This window comes from Siniperca chuatsi, linkage group LG10 (genome assembly GCF_020085105.1).
Source record: "Siniperca chuatsi isolate FFG_IHB_CAS linkage group LG10, ASM2008510v1, whole genome shotgun sequence".
In the NCBI taxonomy this organism is placed as follows: Eukaryota; Metazoa; Chordata; class Actinopteri; order Centrarchiformes; family Sinipercidae; genus Siniperca; species Siniperca chuatsi.
This window is the reverse complement of record NC_058051.1, coordinates 23047992-23071454: the sequence shown is the minus strand read 5'-3', so window position 1 is coordinate 23071454 and position 23463 is coordinate 23047992. Positions and strand designations below refer to the sequence as shown.

The 23463-nt window shown below is 41.0% G+C and overlaps 1 protein-coding gene across 2 annotated transcripts in view; it reads left to right on the top strand.

The window, feature by feature from the left end:
* Window positions 1-23463, top strand: part of scube3 (signal peptide, CUB domain, EGF-like 3) — an 80366-nt gene that overhangs the window by 21592 nt on the left and 35311 nt on the right. For both annotated transcript variants that reach the window (XM_044211471.1, XM_044211472.1), the window contains exons 2-4: window positions 2646-2768; window positions 6612-6737; window positions 15443-15577. In XM_044211471.1, the coding sequence (XP_044067406.1) occupies window positions 2646-2768; window positions 6612-6737; window positions 15443-15577 (384 nt within the window). The remainder of the gene's footprint in view (window positions 1-2645; window positions 2769-6611; window positions 6738-15442; window positions 15578-23463) is intronic.

Here is a 23463-nt window from a genome sequence, read left to right as displayed (position 1 = left end):
TAACTTGATGAAATCTCTCATCTCTCAGCATTTCTTTCATTTGTCTTTTTGAAAAAGCATGTTCCTGGGGTTTATTTTCCATATTATATACACAGGTAGGACAAATTGGCATTCATTGGGTACTTAAGTCATTGTAACTTGGTTTCGTCCATTTATAATATAACACTCTCTTCTAAAGTAATTTTTTCAACTTTTTAGCTGTAATCTCTGCTGTCAAAAAAAATGTTTACACCGTATAGTCCTCTCTCTCCTGCTTTACAGCCCCTTGTCTCACCCATGGACTTGCCTCTTTTGTCGAGCTGTGACATTTAACCTGCCACGGTCAAGGGCTTATGGGAAATTATATTCAACAAAGGCCACTAAAAACAGAAATATTGAATAAACAATGATTTTTTTTTAGATCCTTTAAAAAAAAATAAATACAATGACCCTCCTTATCTAGACATATGGAGTTAACTACATAACATACTGTAAGGCTATGTACCAGGGCTGAATAGTTATTTACCTCATTACAAATTTCAGTGTGAATTTGAATGGAGTTTTCTTACTTCTGGAACAAAACCTCGAAGTTCTGGTTTAATTGCGGCTCTCAATTTGTCATTGTAAGCATGTTAGCACCTCTGTGGCCTCACAGAGCTGCTACCAGCTGAATAGGCTCTTAGTCTTGTTAAATCTAACCTTGATTTAGACACTTAATACTTTTCACACAATCATCAAGTATCATTGAAACCTCTTAGTGAAATGTTAAACTTATAGCAGGATGAGTATGAATACCAAACTCTCCAACTACAGTCTGACCTGGTACCTTTGTGTTCTTCCTTGAGTAATACCAGTATTAATGAACTGCTATTGTGATGTTTCCACTATGTTTGCCTAAAGGTGTTTAAAACTCTTGTAATAGGTATATTAGGTTCAATTTTGCGATACAGATTTTCCACAGAGTTTTGTGCATTCTGCGCTGTCACTGTCCTCCTTTCCACAGCAGACTTCATGTCCTCCAGGAATAGGCAGATATAGCCAATATGCTAGACAGGGTTTAAGTTGCAGGTCATTTCCCAGTAGGATCAGCCGGCTCCTGCAGAGGGCTTGTGATAAGAGTGGATATTGGAAGCTATGTAAACCTTGTTAAGCTGCCCTTCCCCAGTGTGCAGGGGGGTAATCCTAAACACCTGGGCTAGTTAACTGGGATTTGGTGGGATTAGGGGCTCCATGAGGTAAACCTGATCATGCTTCTGGTTAAATCCATTTCCATTCTTATCTTTTCACATTCTCTCTTTTATAATTCAAACTCAATCCAGAAGTTACACAACAGTTACCTTTTATACTGAGCTATTTTATCTCTGCCCATATCTCTTCTTCGGGGCTATGAGAGCTAGTCAAGCATAAATGTGATTTGTTAGTCTGGGCTTGAACATCCTGATTTGATTGAAGTTCATACTGTACAATACATTTTAAAAGCTTAAATGTGTGTTTTCTAGCCAGATGAATGCTGCTTGCTTTGTTTGTCATTTTTCAAGGTTTTTGGTTAGGTTTTTAAACATGCTAGCAGCATCTGAGTCGGCTGGTCTATCACTTTTGTCCAGACTGAAATATCTCAACAACTACTGGATGGATTACCATGAAATTTGGTACAGATATCCTAATGACTTTGGTGATCTCCTGACTTTTTCCTCTAGTGCCACGGTTATAGAAGATCAGTTTGTCCAATATGTTTTGACCAAATACTTGACTAATGACATTCCCATCAGCCTCAGCTGTACTTCGTGTTTAGTGCTAATAAGCTAATTCTAGCATGCTAACATGCTAAACTAAGATGGTGAACTTGGTGACTGTTATACCCTCTAAACATCTGCATGTTAGCATTGTCTTAGCATGCTGATGTTAGCATTTAGCTCAAAGCAAGACTGTGCCTCACAGAGCCCCCAGCATGGCTAAAGACTCTTAGTCTTGTTTTATTTTTAGCCAAAAGCCATTGTTCAAGACTTCATTGTTTTTTTTTAATAATTATTATTATTATTGCATTTTTCCCTTTATTCAATGGCTTACAGCAGAGAGATGATAGGAAGTGAACGGAGAGAGAGAGATGGAGGACGACATGCAACAAAGGTCCCTGGCCGGACCCAAGCTGGGGACGTTGTGGTTCATGGTCGGCGTCTTAACCGACCATGGGTGCCCTAAGACTTCATTGTTTTAATTTATTTTCTTCGATTTGTTATTCAGGCTCTTCTTAGATGCTTCTTTTTCCAAAAATCTTTTTTCAAAATTTCATGACCCTATATTCCAAGACAAATGTCCAGTTGATCAGTTGAAGGTCACTGCAGCACAATCATTAAGTGGGTATTTATTCTAATTACAAAGAAAATGCTTGTTTTCATAATTTTGGAACAAATATTCTTGAAAATGGCACCAATTTAATCAATTAGTGTACCTCACAGTTATGACTATGATTTATATACATTTTCACAGTTTTTGTGTCTTCGTATATGGTCTTTTACTCAGAGTGGTCAAACTCGGGTGGTAGCATAATCAATTACATGGAGTTTGACATTCACAAAATTGTATTTTGTGGTCTAACTATGACACCATCATCAAGAACGTTTCAGCTTCATCAACTAACCACCCCCTCCTTCTTTCCTCCTTTCTAGATGTGGACGAGTGTGCAGAGGCGCTTGACAACTGCAGCATCGATGCCATCTGCCAGAACACCCTGAAGTCATACAAATGTCTCTGCAAGTCAGGCTATAAAGGGGATGGCAAACATTGTGAAGGTAAAAGTCTTACTGGATTAATGCGCTCATTTTCACATGTGGTTGGAGGCACAAACTTCTGCTCGCCTCTCTGGGAGCACGGGGAAGATTTTTACAGTACATTGAAATAAAAGCCACATTTCTCATGTTGATTTGCCTTACCTCTCTGTACGTAAGCCCCTGGGCCAGTGACAGGGCTTGATAAGAGCTTCTGTCTCACTCAACATAACTCATTAGTTTCAAGAATCTCATGAAGAGGGAGGAGAGACGAGGGAGAGAGAGAGAGAGTGGCGGACAGAGGAAGGGGAAAGCCAGGTGCAGAGTGCTCCTTTGTGACAAGATGAAATGAAGCAGTAAATTTCCTACACATGTTAAAGGAGAAAATTAAGATAGCGGCTGAAATGGCAGTCAGAGGCCCCTGCCAAGCAGTCAGGGATATTTCCACAGCCAGAGGTAGGCCTTAAAGACACAAGTCTGTTTTTCTAGCCTTTTTCAATGTGCCCAAAGCCTCCGGATCATTATATCCCACAATTTTTATTAGTTTTATTACAGAACCATAATTCACAATGTCATTTTTTTCCGTACTATTATTATTTTTTCATTTACTTGACCAAGTGTTTTTCATGGCCTTCTGCCTGTAGGTCATAAAAATTTGCTTTTTGAATCTATTGTAAAATATGTGCAAGGCTGGATTTCCATTGAACTGAAGGTTTGCTGATGGCTTCTCAAGGCTGACATACTGACAAAATTCAAAAGCAACATTCATATAAAGAAATACAAAGTGTTTTAGTAACTAAGATTTGTGGAGCATGCTGTCTGAATGCCTGCTGAATGTAACCTTGCACAAAAGGTTCTGAGTTAGGTTAGCACCTATTTGTGTTAAAAGAGGGCAGCAGAAAGCATAAAAGAAAGCATTCTCATGTTTCCATGCTGGTTCCTCATTACCACTAAAACAGATCCTCCACACTGCTTGACTTTAATGTCTATGGTTCAGATTTGATTTTTAGTGATCTAAAGGCAATAGCTGTGATTTTATGAGTCCGTATGAGTTGAAGCACAAGCTTTTATCTTCAGGGGATGCTCCTGATTTGTCCTACGCTGTTTAAAGGATAGGTTCACAATTTTTGAAGTCAGTCTAATGACCAGTGAAAGAACCCTTCCTAATATGCTTTCAGTGTTAGTGATGGGCCATCGTTTTGTGCAAAAATGTATTCCTAAGTTTATCTGAAGCTAAAATGAGGCTTCAGCATTCTGGGTGTCTTCCAAAGTTAGTATTTTTTAGTATAAAATTCCTTCTTTGTGTTTTTCTGGACAGTGTTTTTTTGTTGAGCTGCAGTGGAGGGATAGTAACAAAAAGAAGGAATTTTGTTTAAGGTTTCTTTTAATCTGTGAAGCTTTTCTGAGGCCAGTTTAAACTGGCAAAATATGACAATGAACCCCAAAACGATCACTTAAAACACACACACAGGAATTTTGAAGGTTGTTTGATTTTTATTTTATTTTATTAGTTTCACTCTCAATTAATTAAAATTTTAATCACTTTATAAATTAGATTTCCAATTGCTTTTTATACTTGCTTTTGTTATTATTGCTTTATTGCCTTTAAAACATTTGCTAGATTTTTCTGCTTTAGAAAGAAATGATAATAAGTGTGATTTTTATACTTTCCACTTTGTCTTAACAAAAAATATTGATAGTTGGCTTTCATGATTTAGGTTAGTGGGATGTGAAAACACCAGGGACAACAATGGAAATAAGTCCAGGACCTTATCTTTTGAAAAAGTCTGATTATATTGTATTTTACTATATAATAGAATTATGTCAGTTAACCAAACTAAAAACTATTACTCTCTTATAATTGCATCTATTACATTTCAGCCATTTTAAATAGGCTATATGCTAGTCAAAAAGACAAATCCACTTGTTATAGATCTAAAAGGACTAAACTTCGGAGTTGACTTAGGAGGACATGCATCGAATAAAAAATTCACTGCTATTGGAGGAAAATCACTTTTGCGTTATCATGTGGTGGGTGTTTCAGGTTTAGAGAGAAGTAGACAGTGATGGATGATTGTGTGCTGTGATCGGTGAGTGACAGAGATGTGTGGGATGTGGAGAAGCAGGGGGCAGGAGAGTGTTTCTTTGTTTCAGTCCCATCCTTCTGCTGCCGAGTCCAATTAAGCCCTGAGTGAGACAGCCTCAAAGAGGAACTGAACGACTGGGATCATCGGCCCTAAATGGGCCAGTAAGTGCTGAGTGGAAGCGCGCTGTGTTCTCAATCCACCTTGTCTGGGTCTCCTCAGTGCATGCCCCTCAACTATCATCATAACCATAACAGACAGCTCCATTCAGGCTGTCATACCAATCTGCAGTCTCTCTTTTATCTTTCTGTATCTGCTCTCGCATTTATGTGTCACATTTCTTCAGTTTTAGCTACTAGGACTGATGAACTTAAGGGTTAGATTGATTTATTGGTCTGATGGTCAATATTCGGCTACCAGTCTGCCTGTAATGTCAATAGAAGCTAATCTTAACCAGTATATACTATATTCTGCTGGGTAGCTTGTGAATTTCCCCCCAGGATCAATAAAGTCTCATCTTTATCCATAATAATAATAATAATAATAATAATAATAATAATAATAAAGTATTAGAGTGCCTCTGAATTGTAGTAGAGTAGAAGTATAAAGTAGTGGAAAGTGGAAATTGAATTGAATGGAAAGTACCTCAAACTTGTACTTAAGTACAGTACTTGAGTCAATGTACTTACTAAAGTAATGTTACTTTCCACCACTGAGTAAATAGCTGCAAATGTCACAACTGACTTAATTCTCTGAGTCTCAGTAGAAAGCTTTTAGTACCCCACATTGGACAAAATGCTGTTTTAGAGGCTTTTATATCGTGCCAACAATAAAATTCCAAGGGGAAAAAGCAATGTCTTGGCATGAAATTAAATATTAAATATGGCATAGAATCTTGGCTATCAGTATTAAGCTTTAGAAACAAAACAATATCAGCGAAGCTCTGGCATATATCCAAGTTACATCAGTAACAGGTGAACCAACTAATTACCACAACTGTTTCGTCCCTGTTCACCTCTTAAGTGCTCTTATGAAAGTAGAGACGGAACAAAACAGATCATTTTAATTCTCTATATTGGACCAAATGGCCTAATTGCACTCACAGATTTTAATGGAATATCTTGACATTTTGGGAAACATGCTTCCTTGCTTTCTTGCTGAGAGTGAGATGAGAAGATTGATACCACTCGCATAGCTGTTGAGTAAATATGCAGCTACAGCTGGTTAGCTTAGCTTAGCATAAAGGCTGGAAACAGCTAGCCTGGCTCTGTCCAAAAGTAACAAAGTCCATCTACCAGCACCTCTAAAGCTTGCTAATTAACACGTTATATCTCGTTTGTTGAATCTGTACAAAAATCATACAAATAAAAGTATAAAAACGACAATTTGTGGTTTTACTGGGGGGTTATGTTTGGGACTATTTTTTGGCGGGAGCAGTGACTTTCTGGAGTCTTGTCATCACAGCGAGGTTGGTTGTAGGCGACCAGGAAGTCACTAATCTGCACATAAATCCAAAGGAAATTCTTATGCTCTTGAATAGCGTGGACAACAAGGTTCAAGATAGTCTAACTGAGTGTACTGAGATGAATATATCTCACTCTCAGACAGATATAAGAGTGGTATTGATCTTCTCATCTAACTCTCGCCAATAAATCTAATAAGTGTATTTCCCAAAATGTCGAACTATTCCTTTATGGCTGCTCTTACATCCTAACTGCTAACTGGATCTTGATTGCTTTTTGAAGGACCTGCTCTCACATCCTTGTGTATCTTCTCTCTGCAGATGTCGACGAGTGTGCAACTGAATACAACGGTGGCTGTGTCCATGAGTGCATCAACATCCCGGGAAATTACAGGTGCACATGCTATGATGGCTTCCGCTTGGCACATGATGGGCACAATTGTCTAGGTGAGTGTCTGCTGTTTGGGAGCGTGTGTGCACTAAACACTGTGTGTGTGTGTGTGTGTGTTTCACACAGATTTTTTTCCTCTACATTTTCTACAGCTGACTTAATTATGCAGGAAAACGTTGTTGTATAAGCGGCTTTTGTCAGGAGAACATGTACATTAAACTGCATGTGTCAAATTTAAAACTCAGCCTGACATAACCCATGTGGTTGCATAAATTCTTCTCTCTGCAAGTCTAATGTCACATCATGGATGGTAATATATGTTTCACGGCTCTTATTAGACTGCTGCATTAGATATTAGCTATTTTCTCATTTTGCATAGCAGGTAGTCTTCAAATGTGTTTTCACAAAAGAAAAAACGAGACCTTTTTTAATAAGTCTGATGAAAAGGGGTGAATTTATGATGAGCTTTACCCTGAGCTGGGAGCCCTGAGTGAGCCGTCAGCCGGCCGTACTTTCCCATGGTTTAATATTTCACCACTGTGCCATTCATATTAACCTCACAGAGAACCTGTTGTGCTTAAAAGGTTATGAAATGAAGGAAAAAACACTGCTCTTCCTGCTGCCTTGAGAGCTCATCAGAAATTTACAACCTCAGCAATGATGCATTTCACTTGATACTGAAAGCCTGCTCACCCTCGTGGCCGCTGTGAGTTTGTTGTAGAGGAAAGTAACCAACGACTTGCTACAGCGGATTTCACATTCAGGTGAAGTGATGACAGAAAAACTTATCAGCACTTAACAATGATTCACTGTGAAAGGGCTTTTACATGCGGGCACACAAGGCAACACACTCATATCAATCCCACATTTACTTGACAAACTGCATGTAATGCTGAGATTAAGGTACACTGGAATGGAAAACACATCTTTAGATCGATAATAAACCTGTTGTGACTTGACGATGCCCTCATGTCTCAGATTCTCTCTTTCTCTCACTCTTACTGTATTTGTCTCTTTCTCGCCTTGCCTCGCTCTCTGTCTCTTCCGCGCTCATGCGCTTGTATCCACAGTGTAAAGCAGGGCTATTTTCCAAGCCATTTAGCAATGGCATTCAGTTGTGTGTGGATCATTTGCTGTGTCGTGGATCAGCTCCTGCCTTGCGTGCAGGTGTGTAATTGCAATATATGGCTGCGTGGCTCCTGCTGTTGCATCAAATGGAGTTGCATCCATCGATCCATTTGATCTAATTTTCGTTGTGAAACACACACAACCAAACACAAAGAAAGCTTTCGAGCCTTTTCTTCTTCTGCCATGTCTTATATTTTCCCGCAAATGACCTGTGTGCAAGAGGGCAGAGATTTCTTGAGAAGGCTTGAGATCTGTCTCAATAATTAATTGGATCGATATCTTCACAAGAACATAAGAGAATTTCTGAGTGAATATTTTTTAATCTCTGCATAGCAAACAGGGCATAAAGACACACTGAATGGTATATAGGTAGCTGTCAAATACAAATCCAACTCTTGCCCTGAGACCTGAAAGGTCTCTAAAGACTTATTTTTCTGGAGAATTTAACTGATTCTAATGTCTCCGCTCTGCTCTGCTAAGAAAATATAATCCTGAGCACAAACACAAGAGAGGAGAGGAAGAGGTATAGCCGAGGTTTCATGTTAAGGCCCCAGCTTCCTCTTCTAGGTTTAAGCTCCTTTTGGCCCCTGAGAAAAGATTAGTTCCCTTGGCCCTGGAGTGGAGAGCCTAAGCAGCTGGTTCCCAGACGAGGTCTGACCCTCAGAGCCCTTATAGGCCAGATGTACCCGAGGCTGTAGAGGAGGAGACGTTCACCTGATCCTCAAAAGTTCACACTGAGTTTAGAGTCTGAGATCTTTTAAGGTGCTTCTCTTTGGACCCCATGTTGTTTTTCCACAAAGCTCCAGTGATTTTGTTTTATTTCCTCCGCTTTTCATGGTTACAGTGCAGTATAAACTCCCAGTGGTGTCCAGAACTTCCTGCTTTCAGCTCGCTAAGGCTTTTCTTTAGCCAGTAGGTGTGTGTGTGTGTGTGTGTGTGTGTGTGTGTGACTGTCAGCCCAGGGACACTAGTTAGGCCAGTGCACACGCATCCCTGTCGATGTCTTCTTTGTTTGCTCGCTGCCTCAAGTGCCACACGGCTCCTTGTAATTGGATGTGTTGGCAGCATAATGACATTGGGCGGTGGCAGAAGGCGGCGGAGCGTGAAGCTGAACGCTGCCTAGTGCGCCTCACCGGGGACGCTCTGGTTTCTGAGGTCTCCCCTGTCTGCCCTACACCCCACAAAGATGTCAGGGAGTCAGCAAGGTGGAAGCAATGCAATATCACAGCACGCTGCTCCTGTCTGTGCAGAGTGAGATGTCGCTCACTGTATAATTTACCTCACAGGGAGCTATTGTACCCTCTCAAAACTCACTGAAGAGAAGAAGTGAAGCATATAAGAACTTGATTACATCTTTTATAACTGTCATGACTATTATCTCACAGAGGTAAGGGAGGGATGGTATTTAATCACCACACCTCTTTCATGGTGAGGCTGTAAAGGATTTTTAGAGTCTTAGGAAAAACAGAGGAATCAATGTCAATTTAATCCAAAACACACATCCTCCTTTTAGAATGAAAACCAGATGCAGGAAAGCTATTAGTTCCCCACTGTAGCACCACCGTCCCCACATTTATGACCTATGTGTTTTGTTTGAGGTCCTACAGAAACCTAAATACCCTCTTATCATTGCTAGTTCGTTAAACTCTCTCCAGTAGCTTAATGTCATAAGCATCTGCACAAATACTCCCTTTCTTTACAACCACAAATCACAACATTTCACTTCTATCTGGATCTAAAATACACAAATAAAGATATTTCTTATGCTCCCATAAAATGGAAATGCCACAATCGCATGCAGCCTGAGTGTGACTCAATTGGAGAAACAAAAGCAAGCTTGAAATGAACATTACAGATGTTCGACAGAGTACCACCATGCTGTAAAGGATGAGCTTTTGTCACTGCATTGTTTGCTTATATTCATCATGCTCTGCTCTGTTAGTCGTACAGTTAACTGATTTCAGGGTCTTGGGCTTCACACATGCAGCATAACAGGCCTTGTTCCTTTGATTCTATTGACCAACACTGATTTGGTTTGTATTGATTCAGCAGCGCCCAATTCCCTGTGCAATCTATAGGGAAATGACTGCCCTTTTACTTTAACCTTCCTCAAAGACGTAACATGATTTATAACAAAAAGCAATGTCATTACAGCTTTGAAATGGGCTTCTGAAGAACAGCTTTGAAGTAGCAATTTAGAAAAGGTCACGTCAGTTAACACTGTTTAGTGATTTGCTAATGCCTGTAATTGTATAGTGATATTGTTTCTTTTTTGCCAATCACATTGAGAATGTCCCTCAGAAAAATCTTCATCTTTGATCTACCACAGTCTCTGAGTCGTCGCCTGGCCGAGCCTGTATCCCTGCTCTCGTAATCCTTTGGGATCATGTTGCAAGGTTGGCTAATCAAACAGGAGGTTTCAGACTGATGTATTATTGACCAGGTCCTGATGTGAAAAAGTAGTCATCAAAGAGCGTCACGCTGATTTGCTTCACAGCCTTTGCTGTGCTCTTAAATGCATTCCTTTTTAAGTGCATTGGCCACTCTTCCAAGGCAGTGATGATAACCTCTGCACCCTTCACTTTTGCGGAAAACATTTGATTCTAGTGTGGAAGAGGTGCCTTTAACTACCACCTTTAACTCCTGAATGTAGGATAGAGTCAGAGGAAATGATGATCTGGTTAACTCCCTCTCCCATCAAACCCAGAGGAGTTCAGGATAGTAAAGACACTGCTGGGGCTTAGCACTAACCCTCCTCACTTCCCCACTGCAAATGCAAATACCCCTCTGTCTCCCCAGCTAGCAGTCACTTAACTTTTGTTGTGACATGCACAGATCGGGTTTGGACAGGAGACTCTCTCCACAGTTCAGAGGAGAGGAGCTGGAGTGATGAGTTAAAGGACGGATTTGAGATTGGTGCATTAGCAGGCCCCCGAAGACTATATCAACACATTCTCTCTTTCCTCTCTCAGGATTGTTCAGTCCCATCCACCATGAAATGAACAATTCCAGCTGAGCCCACTGGCAGGGCTGTGGGGGAAACTCAAGCCTGAGTTGGGCTTAGGGATGTAAGCATGTAGCAGACTGGGAGCCGTCAGATGTCTGTGCAGGGCCTCTTGTCTCTTTGGCATAAGGCTGTCCACCCAAACACTTATCCTGGGGTTTTGTTTTTAAAATACTTCCAGACTTGTTTTGGAGGAACAGAGAAATACCATTTAGCATGATCTTAGCTCTTAGTTTTTCATTTAGGAAAGAACTCAGCGAGAGACTGGACGTGGAATCTAAGTCTGTGCTTATTTACCAAAATGGTAACCTGGGAGACAGGCCCAAAATTGAAAAAGTCTGAGTTCAATCAAAGCTGTATTAGTTTTGTTTATGTAATAGCATAAAAATCAACCCTTGCTGCTGATTTAAGAATAAAATGCTACAGTAAACAAAGATTTTATTCATCTTTGCTTAGCAGATGTGAATCAGTTAACTGTATTAGACACAGTGGGTCAGGCAGACAGGAAGTGCTGGAACTAATAAATTGTTCAAAGCTAAATACTGTAAGTGTCTTAATGCATCAACTTCCAGTTTGCAATAGTCACCCACACTTCTATGATTTAAGAGAGGGTGTGTTCTGCAGATGAAAGATCAGGGCTTCCTGCAACATATCAATTTATACAACCTCAGCTGACGTGTGTCAGACTGAGGCTGACTGTTAACACAAAGCCAGTTTCACCATCTGTGCACTCAGTTCTCCTCTCAGGCCGGGTTAAAACATGGCGCCTTGGTCATTGTTCATTCAAGTGGGTGAAGAAATGCGCTGTGTCACTGAACTCCAGAAGCAACACAGAAAAAGAGGAAATCCTGTAATCCTGTTTAAAATAAGAAAGGATCTTGATTTAATTGGAGCTGGCTGTGCATGTGCCACTCCTTCCTCACTGGTGTCTGTTCATCTACCAAAGCAGCACGGTCGGCTCCTGCAGTCCACCAGCTGTTTTGCTGCCTGTCGCTGCACATGGCTCTGATTTGCTGCCTTATTAAAGAGTGTGTGCCTCCTTAGCTCCTGTAAATCAAATGCCCAAAGAAGCCAGTGTCCGTCCACTCACCTCCTTGTCTCTGGTTTGTCTAGACCACAGAGACTTTTCTGTCTGATCCTGACAGAAGCCAAGCAGTGGGATGGATGCATGGAAAGCTTTGATGACTGACAGCAGTAGTTTTTCACCACCCCCCAAAGTCGCTGAACCTTAAAAAAAAAAAAAAAAAAAAAGGAGAGCAAAAGAGTTCAGTGTTTCTCCAAAATAAGGGTTCAGGAGTTGCTGTAAGGCAACCACCATGTTTACATGGCTCTAAAGCTCTGCGCAAGGCCAGATGTTATATATACAGTCAAGGCTATCTGAGAAACCAGCGGACATGGCCTCTGCAAACACAACCAATCTCTTAATCTCTCTCCGTTTGAACCTTCCTTTTCCCTTCGTCTCCTTGAGTGAAGCAGGGATAGAGCAGAGACATGTCTCATTTTTCAGAAGTGAGGCAGCCCTTTTAACTTGATTAAGACGTTTTTTTCCTCCATCCTCTCAAGAGAATATTTAAAAAATGTTTTAAGTCCAAATAACACAAGCACTTCTCCTGGCCAAGCCAGAACCCCTTTCCGCTTGGAAATATTTGCTTTGGACTCCAGCCTTGCCCAGCACACAACACAGGCAATTATAGGAGCTATTTAAACAGGAGAGATCTACTGACAGGTGACGCCTCATTTGGAGGGATGAAGGTATCAGGAAATGAAACCTTCATTGATGCGCTGAGGGTATGGAAAGAGAATTCCCCCAGGCCCTCTGAGGCTGGTTGCATTTCTCATGGGCATTTTGTGCATGCGTTGAGGACAGTTGTATTTGTGTAGCCTTTAGATGTTTGAATTTTTGGGGTTTGTGAGAGAGAGAGAGACTTTGTATTAGGATGTTTTCCCGTATGAGTTGTGGAGTTTGGTGCCTGCTAACAGTTTATCTGCAAAGGTGCAGCTGTAGGTTGTTGGCAGCTTTCGTCAGCTCAAAGGTCTCCTCTCTGTTCGTGCCACTTTCATGATGGGGAGATGAGACCATGAGGTCAACACCAAGGCAGCCACACAGTTGAATGAAAGCCTGCCCAACTATTTTATTCAAAACTGTCATCCCTTTTCTCTGGCTTAAAGTCTAAATGTTAACTTTGCTGAGCAGTCCATTGCTTCACCTGGCTGCAGTGACGCTTTTCCCATCGACCTCAGCTGACATGACACATTGTTTTTAGAGGAAAGAGACAATTTTGCTGATGGAATGTGAGAACAGGACAGCAGACTTGGCAAGCCGAAGAGGGTCATGAGTGCTACCTGCCACTGACCTACTTATCAACCCCAGAGGTTTCTGTCTTGCCAGGTGCTACTTTGTGAGCACAGTATGTGTGTGTTTGTGCATTTGGTGAATCCACATGTCTCTGCATTTGTGTGTGGAAACAGAAGAAAGAAGAGGACAGAGTGAAGTTTAATTTCTAACTCTGCCGGGCTGAGAATTCCCCAGAAAGGAAACTTAATCTAGAGGCCTTCTCAGACTGGACAAATAGACAGTAAATTAGTTTCGCATGACGGTTTATAAAAAAAAAAAAAGCCTTGTGTATACAGCGGATTATTGATGCATTGAGCAGAGGGATGGATAAGGTTCCAGTGTGTTCGGTAGTGAGGGACGGGGCCCAGGTCTCCGGGGGAAGAGGGAATATGCGTCACCTCCAGAGCCACAGTGCAGTCACGCACAGGGGAGGCTGAGACCACTAAGCACTGCAGCACACCAGAGAAATAAAAGCAGCAAAAAATGACATTGCGCAAGTTCTTTCATTTTGAAAATAAACAAATATATCAAAAGATTTATAGATGTTCCACTGCTGTTCATTTGTTTCTTTTGTCGAGTCACACAATGAGTTGGAGGGGGAAAGTTTTGTGCCTTTAGGAGAGAACAGCTGGAAGTGCACAATTCATTATCAGTGGAAATGAAGTCAGTAACTCTCGTTTGTGGTCAGTTTCCCTTTCTTGCCCCGTGGCAGGACGAGATCCTCAGGCGACACTTTTGGAAATGCTCTGTCTGTCTTTGTATGCACTTGAGGTGAATTCACATGGTTGTTGTTACCCCCCCCATGTCTCATACTCTCTCCTCTTTCCATCTCTACTTTTCCTCTCCCTCCTCCTCGTCCCCGCCGCCCACCACCTTCCTCCCTCTCCCTGCATTCCTCCCGTCATGGGGCTGACAGACGCTCGTCATCAGCAGGTACTCTGGCCCAGGTGGATCAGGTTTCCCACTTGCCAGGAGATTGTGCTGCATGTGCATTTTTATGGCTTAGTGCTGCACAGTTGGAGGTTTTCAGTGTGACTCTGGTGTGCTGCCATGTCAGATAACCATTAAGACAGACACAGCCTCCTCAGACAGCTTAAGACAAGCTCCTCTGGCTTTTCATACTATCCAAACACTATTTTTGTGCCTTATGTTTTCCTTTTTGTATGACATTTACAACCTCTGTGGTTGTAATTGATTATGGAAGTGAAACATTTAAACATTTAAAACATTTGTAAATAAATTGAAATAAAGTGAAAAATTATGTCACTTATGCCCGGAGGGAAAAAGAGGTACTTTTTTGAATCTGAATGTTTTCTGTCAGAGAGTCAGGGAAAAAAAGTGGTAGAGAAATTAAGCCGATTTTTATGAATTATATTATCATATTCAGTGGTGGAAATTATCTAAATCCATTTACTCATATAGTGTATTTAAGTACAAATTTGAAGTACTTGAGTATGCTGCTTGAGTATTTCCATTCCATGCTACAATACTATATGTCTACTCCACTACATCTCAGACACAAGAAATTTCTTTCCTAATCCTACTCCACTGTTTATTTGACATCTTTAGTTACTAATTAGTTTACAGATTAAGATTTTACATACAAAACATAGAATGAAACTGACATAACATAAGATGCACTTTTATAGATTAAAATATGCAATATTATATAAAGTAGTAGAAACTTGCTCCACCTCAACTAACTAAAACAGTAATACTGCTTACACATTAATGCACCAGTAATAGTAATTCAATAATATAAGATATAATAGTATAATACTCACTCAATAGCCATTTTTCTGAATTATGAATACTTTTACTTTTGATACTTTAAGTACATTTTGTTAATAATACTTAGGTCCTCGTACTTGTGACATTTCAATGCAGGATTTTTACTTGTAGTGGAGTATTTTTGTATTGCTACTTTTACTTAAGTAAAGGATCTGAATACTTCCCCCACCACTGATCATATCACATAACAAATCAATACATAAATAAAAAAATACTGCCTTAAAATCCAAAACATTTATGCTCTTTCAAAAGTACTGTTGGTTCAGAAGCTCTTTTACTTTAATGTTTTCCACATAAATAATCGCTTTTGCTCTACTTACTAAGTAATTATACTTCTAAATGGATACAAAATGTGTGTGTTCCTACCAACTGTTTGATTATGATTTACAGCCACTTGTCCATTAAATAGGTCTTGATTTCAGACAACCTTGAGACAAACAGTAATCTGTCTAGTATTTGTTCTGTCTTGAAGTGATCTTATTTGTGCGTCTGTCTCCTGGCAGATGTGGATGAGTGCTCAGAAGGCAACGGCGGATGCCAACAGATTTGTGTCAACATGATGGGCAGCTACGAGTGCCGCTGCAGAGAAGGATTCCTCCTGAGTGACAACCAGCACACCTGTATCCAAAGGCCTAAAGGTTAATCATGCACAGACACACACACATATGTTTGTTTCACTATCCCCGTGGGGCACAGTCATTGACATAATGCTTTCCCTAGCCCCTAAGTGCCTAACCTTAACCCTTACTCTAACCCTAACCTTAACCTAATTGTAACCTGTACCCTAAAACCAAGTCTTAACCCTCAAAAAGCAGTGGGGTAGGGACCTACATTTTTGTCCCCACAGTGACACAAGTCCCCATGGGTTAGTGTGCATTCAGATTAAAGCCCCCCCCCCCCAGCAGATATAAGAACAATAGTAGGATCCATGTTCAGCAATGGTGTATTTAACTTTATGTTGGAAAGTACCTTATGTGTTGAAAGCTCATTATTTTAAGTGACATTTGAATGATGATGAATCTTTATGTAACATGCAAATGTTCAGGTCCAGTTATTAATGAGTTGTGTATATTTAAACTGAGAATAGGATCGGCCCTAAGAGGCCTAAATGAAAGGTGAGCAAAGCTAAGTGTATCCAGTCTGGGGGGGTAAAAAAGCAGGCTAGGGATTAATCTTTTTCTTTTCTTCCCACCCTTTAAAATTGAACCAATCTAGTGCTTGGCAGCCTTTTAAGGTATCGTGGTATGAGAGTGGCCTGTGGGGGGACTCTGAGCAGAGAAAACAATTAAAGGTGTAGCCTGGGGCAGACACACCTCTTGTTTATAGAGCATTCCTGTGGGATGGAGACGTGACAGGAGAAGGTACAGAGCCAACCTGCTCTGAGGCTTAATCATCAGACACAGGAGCACTGCGGACATACATAAATTTATAACGTCACAGCTGTATTTAAAGCAGAGTAAGCTGTCAGGAAAATATCTCTATTATGCATATTATCTTGTAGCAGTTTTCTTCAGTGGCTGAATTTAACAAGTCTATGAAACAATAGCACAGTGGTTGTAGTTTGTAACAGATCCACTCTAGTTTGTTAAAATTGCACAAAACTATATATTTTGTCATAAAAAACATCAGTTCCTCAGCTTTGCCAGGTTGAAAGTTGCAGTTTTTAAATGAAGTAGTGTACAACAGTTCCTGTATGTATCACTAAATTGTGGGTAAGCTAAGATTTTTGTACAATCTTACAGCATTCTTCACAAAACCTGTTGAATTACAGAGTGTGCTGATTTCATTTGGGCTGCTGTAAATTGTTCTAGTTTCAGCCTTTCCATTTCTAGTGCCAAAGACATTTTTGATAGAAGTACAGAGACAACATTTCACTTCACTTAAGAGTAATTTTTCTGATGAATTGTATTATCATCATGTACACACTAAAGGCCAACCTACAATACTGAAATTTTAATTCTTTTAAACAATAATGACACCACAGCATACTTTTTAATTTTTCAAACGAGGATAAAACCATTTCTGGACATATATCTCTGGAAACAGTGTCTAAGAGTCAGGTCTCTGGGTGGGTGTTTCCTATGGCAATAGTTGATTGACAGCTGAGAGCTGGCGTTGCTAGGAGACAGGCTGTCAATTTCTGTGGAGAGCTACTGACTGGAGCATGTCAAAATCCAAATTACAAATTATGATACAAGACATTATTTCCCCTTAATCATCAAGTCCACATAGCGTTAGCTATCTGTTAGCTAACTGTGAGTGATTTAAGCCATCTGCCCCTTTTTATAACATTAAACAAGCAAGCTAGGCTAACTGGCTGCCACTTGGAAACTATAAGCCATTTAGCCTAGTTTGCTGACGTTAGCACTGCAGCCCACTAGAAGTTACTTTTTGTCCATGTTACTTCACCACCTGCTGAGTCATCGGCAGCTACTGCACACTAAGTTTATAACACATGAAAATAGGGGGGCTAGCTTGTGTTAGCTGTCTCTATTTGTGGTTATAGCAATTGACCAGACTGTCAAAACTCACAGCAACAGGTATTTCTTTGACCTCCGTACATTACTCTGTAGTTTGAATCACGACACAGAGTCAAGTCAATTTTATTTATCTAGCCCAATATCACAAATTTTCCTCAAGGGGCTTTACAATCTGTACAGCCTATGATACCCTCTATCATTAGACTCTCGATTAAAGAGTAACATACAGAGTCTCTGTCTAACATAGGGCATGTTCAAATCACAGATGGGACTTAGCATCAGCTAAAAACATCGGCTCCCAGTTAGTTAATTACCTGCCCGCCCACACATATGTTCAACCAATCAAGTTACAGTACTGACATTGTTGAAGAACACTAATGTAGGGGGCGCTATCACTGCAGAACAATATGTAAAATGTAATTTTTTGACCAAATAAGTGCACAAGTCAAAACAAACACCAGATTTCTTAGCAAATCTGAATTTTAATTTCAGTTCAAAATATTATGCTGCTGGAGATTTAGGTCATTGGGTTTTTGATATCCTTGATTTTGTTCCCTGTGCTGTTCTGTGTTGTGCTGTTGCTCTGCTTGTTGTTTGTCACAATGTACAATGCCTCTGTTCGTTGTTCGGTAGATTTCTCTATAGCTCAGAAAAGCAACATTAAAGAGAATGAACAGCTGTTATCGCTATCCCCAAACACATTTATTCAATGAGTAATTATCCAGCTGTCTACAGATTTCTCAGCTCTGCCAGTTTAGGGGCTGGGACTGTGTTGTAGATCTTTTGGTTCCCGGGATTTGCAGCACTTCTCATTCGGAAAGCCCTGACAGCATGTACAGCTGGATCCGAGTGACTCTTCATCTCTGCCTTCCTCTCTCTCCTCTGTCTTTTGTAAGATAACTGCTCGTGCTGGGAGTCATTAGACTGTGATGTTCCTAAATCCACTGGATGGTGAACCAAGGATCTTGGAAGTCTGGTTTATGAGATCAGTCTGGCCTAGTGAACTGTCAGTGTTTACATTTCATAAATGCGATATTATTTAAGTGGAGTGAAAAGCCAGATCATGTGTTTTGAAAGCACTACTACTATATCAGTGCTGTCAGAAGCAGACCGTGAGCACTGATCTGGTCTCGCCATGCTCCCCCTGTCTCTCTTTGACCTCCTCTTTCTTTCTTGATAAAATGCCTTCAGTTCCTGTCAATCTTCCATATTCATATTAATTTTGTCTTTATTGCTTCCAGATGAGACCTATTTGGATCAAGAGATTAAAGCTGCCATAAATCTACAAACTTCGTTCACTCATCAGATATCCACCCTGTCATTGTTTCATTATTTTTGAAAGGCTAACAGACTGAACAACTGCTCATCTGCTTATTATTACTGCTGTTATTACAACAGTGTGCGTCTGAAGGAAAATGGAAGTAGTGAGGAAGTGGCTCACTGAGTTATTGGACAATAACCCTGCAGAATTGTTGCAAATATCACTTTCCTCGCTAACTGAAAAATTATGCACAAGTGGCTCAGAAAAAAAAAAAATCATTCAGAAAATTAAAACTGATCTAATCTCCCAGCTGAGTCAGTTTAAATGCAACCCTCCATCCATTCTGCCAAGTCTCCTCTTAAAGAGCAAAGCCTGGGGTGCAGTTTGCTCATGAGCTTTATTGTTCTCATTAAAAAGACATCAGCTTTCCATTTCTTTCATTAATGGGTCAGGTGTTCCTTGGGCAACTTCTGTGAGTCTTTCTGGGGACAGTGGAGAGCTGGTCACTGCAGTGTATGGTGTGTGTTTCCCCTGCTGGTAGGAAGCCCTTGTTAGCAGTGAGCCTGTGCCAATTAGGCAGCAGGGGTCTGCCAGCCTCTCAGCTAATGACAAGGCTGCTGCTGGCCCGTCTCTTATTAGACCTGCCCCTGCCCCCCTGAGCAGGAATAACTCCGGCCAAATGAAGGCTCCATCGTCTAGCTGGACAAAATGTAACAGTTCATTTATTCTTCCCAAACATTTCTCTCAGTCAAGAAATGAAGCCTTTGAAAGGCCAGCCAAGGTGCTTAGCGGTTGATAGGAATGCCATTTAGGTCAAGAAGGGTTCCACTGCTTTGTGTTTGATTTATTGTCTCTTTTATATAGGAGGATAACAGGGACATGCTGTATGTGCGTGAGACGGGATCCAGCACATTGGAATTCTGGAATTTCAGGCTCAATCAACCCACACATCCATAATTTTAGTCCTGTACATTTCTATCCGGTAGGGCAATTACCTTTAAGTGTGCACTGATGGACTGTTATGTAAGTCACATGTAGTAATTTTTGCATTCAGTCCTATTGTCTTTAGCTCAAAATACACAAAATATGATTATATGATTTTGAAAGTCGACTCATCAGCTCTGCAGAATTCATTGTGAGGCAGTACAGCTGAACAAGTGAGATGTAGAGTAACTTTTAACAAGAAGTCGAGTCCTCTGGATCAAACTTTCTGCCAATCAATATGGCATGAGTGTGACTGGCATTGAGTGGAATGCTGTGGGATAGCAGCAAGGAGTCTGAAAGTTCACCAGCCTGATGATTACATTACTGTGTCTGAAGCTCATTGCAGAGAAAGCTTCGATTACATGAGCCCCGAGGCTTTACTGTCACCTTTCACTACTGGAAGAAATCTGTTAATAGGCCACCGCACTCAAGTCTCCAAAGTGCTCGAACACAAACAGATGAACATAGATAACAGCAAGCAAGGTTTGTAGTCAACAAGGAAATCTATCAAAGTGCAAAATATCACTTCAGTGGAAATTTTTAAACAGAAATGTGACAGACATTTAAAAAAAATAATGGTTGCCAACGCAACATTTATTTATTTCACCCTATTAGAAAAAATTATTTCCTCAAAAAATTTGCCTGATTGTTTTTTATCATTCACCTGACTGTGGATACAAGCATTGCTCTTTTTCTCTACAATAGGCCTTTTCTTTCCATGAAATGTTTACTTTGTCAATGAGAACCTCTTCCTGTGTTTATAACTTTCATTAGCTTCCCAAAGTGGCTGTTACCCCTTGTGCAGCCAATCTCTTCTCTGTCTCTCTCGCTTGCTCTCTCTCAAATTCAAATGTGAACACAATGGAGATGATGGTCATAATCATACACACACACACACACACACACACACACACACACACACACACACACACGTACACAACTCAGTAATTTTCAATTTAATCCTGTTGGAGGCACATTTAGATACGTTCTGTGATGGCATTTAGATGCAGACCGTGGCATGTTGACTTCAGGATATGTGTTTTCTGTGCTGGCCTGAACTGCAGCAGTGCAAGGAATTTTCCAATAAATGTGATTAAATACATAATAAATGGTCACATTATATTTTCAGTTAGTTATGCTCTCCAGCCATGACATTCCTTCTGCATGAAATCAGGCACAGGGTCATTGAACCCTGTTTTATTGTTGTTTTGTCTTATAGTAAATGGATAAAATAACCTTATTTCTTGCTATGTAATATCCATTTAGCAGACTGTTGTACATTTTGATTTCATGAAGTAATGCGCTGCTAAAGATCCAGTTTCTATTCCAATGATGCAATATTTAATGTTCAAAAGTCAAATATATTAACTATTTGTATTTGGGAAAGAAAATTTGATGGGTTTTTATGTATGTTCATGTCTTGTGCTGTGTGGTTGTCCTACTGTGCAGAAGCCGACATGGTTCATACATGTTGCCCCTGTTGGTTCTCAGCAGGCCTGCCTGCCTGTCTGTGCGTTGGCCACAGAACTGTTTTTACAAGTGCAGAAGTCGCTGCTCCATTGCTCTGCAGCCCAACCGTATAACCAAGCTCTTTTCCTATTCTAGGGAAGTGGAGTGAAGGGAACGCCTCATGCTCCCATTGCTACCTATTAAGTCTCTACCGTCAGTCCAGCAGCAGAGACGAAGACATACGGGACACTTTCCTGTCCCTCTTGTCTTTCTCTTTCCACCCCTCGTCTGTTCTCTTCCTTCTCTCTCTCTCTGTCTCTTTCCTACATTATCTTCCCTCATCTTCCTTCTTTGTCCAGTCTTTACCATACCCCCACCCCCTTCACCCCCACCCTTGAACAAATATACATCAGTGGTTTGGGCTTTAGCAAATGTTGGCTGCCTTGCCACTAAATTCTCCATACCTCATTTGAGACGGGCATCCCTTTTGCTCGTGGGTTTGTTGAAGGCCATCGCTAAGCTGGCCAGCCCAGCATGCTGCTGCGGACTGCCTGAGTGCCAGTGGGGTTTTTCCACTAACAGTTGGCTGTCATGGCTTTAAACAGTGGGCCAGACTGAGCTGTGCAGACACAGATGCCTCTCCCTTTGATTTTTTAGAAAGAATGCAGCTCTGTAATAACATACTGTACCTCATATCTTTTGTATCTCTTTATTAAAGACAGCTCTGGTGTAATCTGCTGCTGTGTTGTCTGTTCTGTTGGGAGGATGCCTGGCTCCTTTGGGACTGCACAGTGAGGTGACCTTGATAGAATGAGAGGAGGAGTGAAGGGGAGAGTGGCACGTCCCCAGCAGGTGCTGCACAACTGTCTGTGACACAGATGGGCAGACACAACTTGCATATGCATTATGCAAATACACCTGTGTGTCAATGCATACACATACATAATGTAATAATGCAAGTATGCATACCTGCACACACACACACATTTTCAACAATACACACATTTGTATACCATTGCCTTTACACACTGTTCAGTAGAAATATACTATATTAAATTGTACATTAAGCACTTTAGCAGTGACATGTATCCGTCCAGAATGCTCTCTGTTGCCTTTTCCATTCTCCAGTTGTTAATGCTTTCAGTGGTTCCTCTCTGAGAAAAGGGAGTGAAATGAGCAGCCTCAACAAGGCCTTGGGGAGCAGGAGAAAATCAGCGCTCGCACAACAGACCAAACAGTAGCACTTGGATGGATTCTCTCTGCTCTCTGTATGAACGGAGTCGGTGGGGAAGTCTTACTTCCTTGACCCGGCTGGCTGCCCCGTTGCTCTGTCTGACCATCTGCGTTGCAGCTCAGCCCAACCCAAACTGGTTCAGCTCCTTTCCCATTCTCCTTTTCATGCGCTGACATTTTTATCCTCCTATTAAAACTTTTAAGGGCCCATTATCTAAGAGGAAGGAATGTTGCTTTAATAGTGTGGTGGCTCCATGCTTAGGCCCCTTCTTTTCAGTTTGTAACCAACTAACACTAGCTAGCTGCTTAGTGTTCTCCATCCAGCGTTGAGCAAAGAGGGGACCGTCTCCCCTCTGAGATGTATGACAGCAGTTCAGCACGGACCATGAGCCCTCTTTTCACTGCTCCAAGCACTCAGAGCAGACTATAAACCCTTGGCATGCCTTCCACTACTTCAGCCCCATTGTTTCAGTCTCTCCACTACATGGTTCTCAGGTTTAAGAGAGCTAGCAGCACTGTGGTGAAGAACTTGTGGCCTCCTTGGATCTTTTGTTCAAGGATCACAGGAGTCTGCATCTTAGCTGGAGCACCCATGTTAACTTTTCTTTTTTTGCACAGTTCCTCATGTCATGTTAACTCTCATACGCTGCTGTTGAAAGTTTACTGTTGTTTGTTTTCTTGGTAGGCAGGTTTTAGCTCAGAAGGACAGTCCTCCAAAGCCTGAAGCTCCTGTGCATAACACGAGGTCCAACAGAATCCTTTTTTCTTTCATGATACAGATGTTTTACTGTGTCAGAAAATATGTTTTCAGTAGATTTTTTGCAGTGTAGTAAGAGCTGGTCTGGTTCTGAGTTCTGAGAAACAGCTTGTTCATTCGTAGCTCACAAGCTATAGAGTTTAAATTGCCAGCCACTGGCATAGATGATGATTTGACCTCCAATCAATCTCTCCACACAGCTATCCATTTAGACTGACTTGCCCACAGGAGTTACCATCATCAGTAAATCTGTCCTAGGAGGATAAATCTGTGGCTTTGCAGAGGGAACATTCCCACTTGTTTTCTTGGTTAATTGCAGTGTTCCCTTTTTATCACACGTGTAGTAGTTTTGATGATGCC